This window comes from Phytophthora parasitica (assembly GCF_000247585.1).
Source record: "Phytophthora parasitica INRA-310 unplaced genomic scaffold supercont2.54, whole genome shotgun sequence".
In the NCBI taxonomy this organism is placed as follows: Eukaryota; Oomycota; class Peronosporomycetes; order Peronosporales; family Peronosporaceae; genus Phytophthora; species Phytophthora nicotianae.
In genome coordinates, this window is record NW_008649040.1 from 403,683 (window position 1) to 406,630 (window position 2,948).

At 47.9% G+C, this 2,948-nt stretch overlaps 1 protein-coding gene across 1 annotated transcript; it reads right to left on the reverse strand.

Annotated features, from left to right (window-relative positions):
- Positions 1–793: 793 nt before the first annotated feature.
- PPTG_15872 (hypothetical protein) lies at positions 794–1,638 on the reverse strand (the record flags this gene model as incomplete). The annotated part of the gene is made up of 3 exons (XM_008913631.1): positions 794–1,105; positions 1,177–1,526; positions 1,626–1,638. 3 exons carry the CDS (start codon positions 1,636–1,638, stop codon positions 794–796), a joined length of 675 nt encoding a protein of 224 aa, XP_008911879.1.
- Positions 1,639–2,948: the final 1,310 nt, after the last annotated feature.

Below are 2,948 nucleotides of genomic sequence, written 5' to 3' on the forward strand. Positions count from 1 at the left end.
CGGCTCTCACGCAACGCAAAACCAACTTAAGGTAAATTGTTCTCCTTGATGCTCTTGAGATACTCGGTCTCACTTTATCCGTCGGCGCCGTAAAATACGGCTGTGAGGACGGGATCTGAGTGATGGTTCTGATTCTGTTGAGCATTTGTAGTTTCTCGTGGCAGACGCTGCATTACAGGAATGACAACGCACAGTCCTCCCTGCTTTTCTTCTAGGACAATCAGCAAAAAAGATGGTTGGGGTCTGCACACATGTCACGTGCATGTGGAACGCTGGACATTCCTATCCCTGCCGCTGCACGTATACACGGTCGAGTATTGTCGTCCAGTGCTTGCTCTTTTGAAAATGAGCTGAGAGCCCAAGGAGCCGGTGTGGAATTATGGGTCCCAATTATGGTTTAATCCATAATAAATAGGATCGACGTTCGCAATTAGACTGGATTGGGATTCTTGTTCCCGTTGGTACAACTAGTCTAGGCCAGATTAACTAGGAGCCAATACTAATTACACTTTTTTACTTTAATGACTTGGTTTTAGTTGTGGCGACGTTACCGTTTTTAACGCAGGTAAATCTTACTTTTTTAACATCTGGTTCGAGTTGGAGTTAAGTTGATACCTCGCTGATAACACGCGCCAATTCGCTTGCTCATTGGCTTGGGGCTTAGCCAATCATCAACAAACGTCTTTTAAAAATGGAAAAAACCAAAAATAGGTACGTAAAACTACCACAACTACATTGGCACACTGGTCGGAGACAACACGCTTGCTGGTCGGAGAGACCCTGGGTCGAGCGTTTAACGTCTCCCGTGGAAGCAGTACTTACCAATTTGGCACTGGTAATACGAGCGGGTGGTGCGCCATCTCCGATAATCCGTACTTGTACTTAAGTATGGTGGGTTCGTTCCCGGGTCCAAAAGGTATTCGGCCACGTCGCGCTCAGGCGGACGCTTGAAGCCCAAGTACTCGAAGCGGACCTTGCGCGGGCCGTGGCACATCATCTCGCCGTCGTTCAGGATGGTCACCTCGTCGAACACCTCGAACACCTTCGGCGCCAGATGAAGCAGCGCAACCACCACGGTCTTCTGCATCTTATTGGTGACGCCGCGCTACGTCTTGTTGATATCGTACGATGTTGAACTATCCAGACCCGTGCTTGTGCGTCACGTATTCGAAGTACTTCATGCCGAATTCCATCTCGCCGGTGGTCACACACTTGTACTCGCTGCTCGTACTCAAGCGTCTCCTTCACCATTAGCGTAGGGGAGAGCTTGTAGCGCTGCTCCACGTAAGCCACAAGCTGCGGCAGGCGACGCATGATGTTGGCCTGTGGGCACACCACATCGCCCGCGACCGTCACGACCTTCTCCAACACAAAGCGGCCGCTCAGCGCCTTCATCTGCGACGTCTTGCTAAAGCCGGGCTGGTCCGACACTAGCGCGATGGAGCCCGGTTTGATCACGCCGCTAACGTAGCGCAGGATCTCCTTACCGCCACGAGCTTCGTAGCCGACAGCTTGGCGTGGGTCGTCTTGGCAACATTGTCGGCAGCACCACCTTGTTCTCGTCTTCCTCCGTCGCCACCACGTCGGCGTAGATAGATGGACGGCTGAAGCGCGCTTCTACGAACGTGGCGTGGACATGTAGTCCAAAGCTCTGCGTCGCCAGAAATATGCTGCGATAAAACCAGTTTGTGACTGAAGCACCAGAATTTACTTTTCAAAACGCTACGGTGTAATACGATAAAACTACAAATACAGCCCCGTGTTATTGCGTAGTTAATCCAACTAACTTAGCTCAGATAACGTTATTTGCTAGTTAACGATATAACGATAACGTCGCCACCACTACTTTGAATCAGGACTGTTGCCCCGTCGTTGTCAAATGATATACATTATTAACTCGACCGAGAGAGCTTTCTTTGAAATGCAAATGATTGTGATTCTCGCATATCTATACCACATGTTGACACCCAATAGGATGGGTATTGTTTACTGAATCCTTTTTGGGTTTAGTGGCAACCTATGACGCTTTCTTGGGTGTAAACAAAACGAGATAGGGACCCTATCTCGTTTTGTTTACACCCAAGAAAGCGTCTGTTGGGACCCCGGTCTCGTATTGCTGCAGTAATAAAAACATTTACTGTAGCATTAGTAACGTTTACACTGTGCATCAGCCTGATTGGAACGGGTAAACATTTCTAAACTCTCCTAAATCAGACACTGTACAACTTCCAGTATTTAGTATACGGAATCGCCTTAGGACGGTAAGGATGCCGATGTCGTGTGTCGCGTGCTACAAGGGGGTGGGGGGGGGGGGGGGGGGGACGCAAAGTGGATTAACCATTGCTGTCTGGTCCATTGCCTTGTACTGTTAGAACGAACCAGTACAGCAATCTAGATGACTCGTTCTGACGTTCGTCAAGGGGCAAATACTTAGTCCACTTGAGTGAGCTGCTTACAAGGTCACTGTTAACACTGCCGGTTATGCAATAACGAACCGCAACTCTCTATACGAACTTTCTCTTTTTTGTTTTTGCAGATCTGAATGTATGACTGAAGCTATAAATGGTTGTAATACAAAAAAAAATACCCAAAGTTCGTGGATGTCCCACAAGTGCTGGAAAATTTTGTTATTAATAGATGAGAGTGGCTGGAGGAATCACGAGCGGGAGGCGGGAAGCAAGGCCCCTCGGTGTTTGCATAGGAGCCAATGACGCACAGACCACAAACAGACCAGTTGCACTCTCCAGTACATGCGTTGGACTCTTAAACTTTTGCGGTCTTTCAAAACAAAAAAACATTATAAAAGACGATGAAGTGTTGGTTCTTTACTTAGTTGTGTATGATTGACACTATTTTTTTTTCAATTACTTATTGTTGTCAAGGCAAAACCCCTTGTGCAGAGCCAGCAGATGCTGTGGCAACGAAATAGGCGCAAGAAAAGCCCAAAA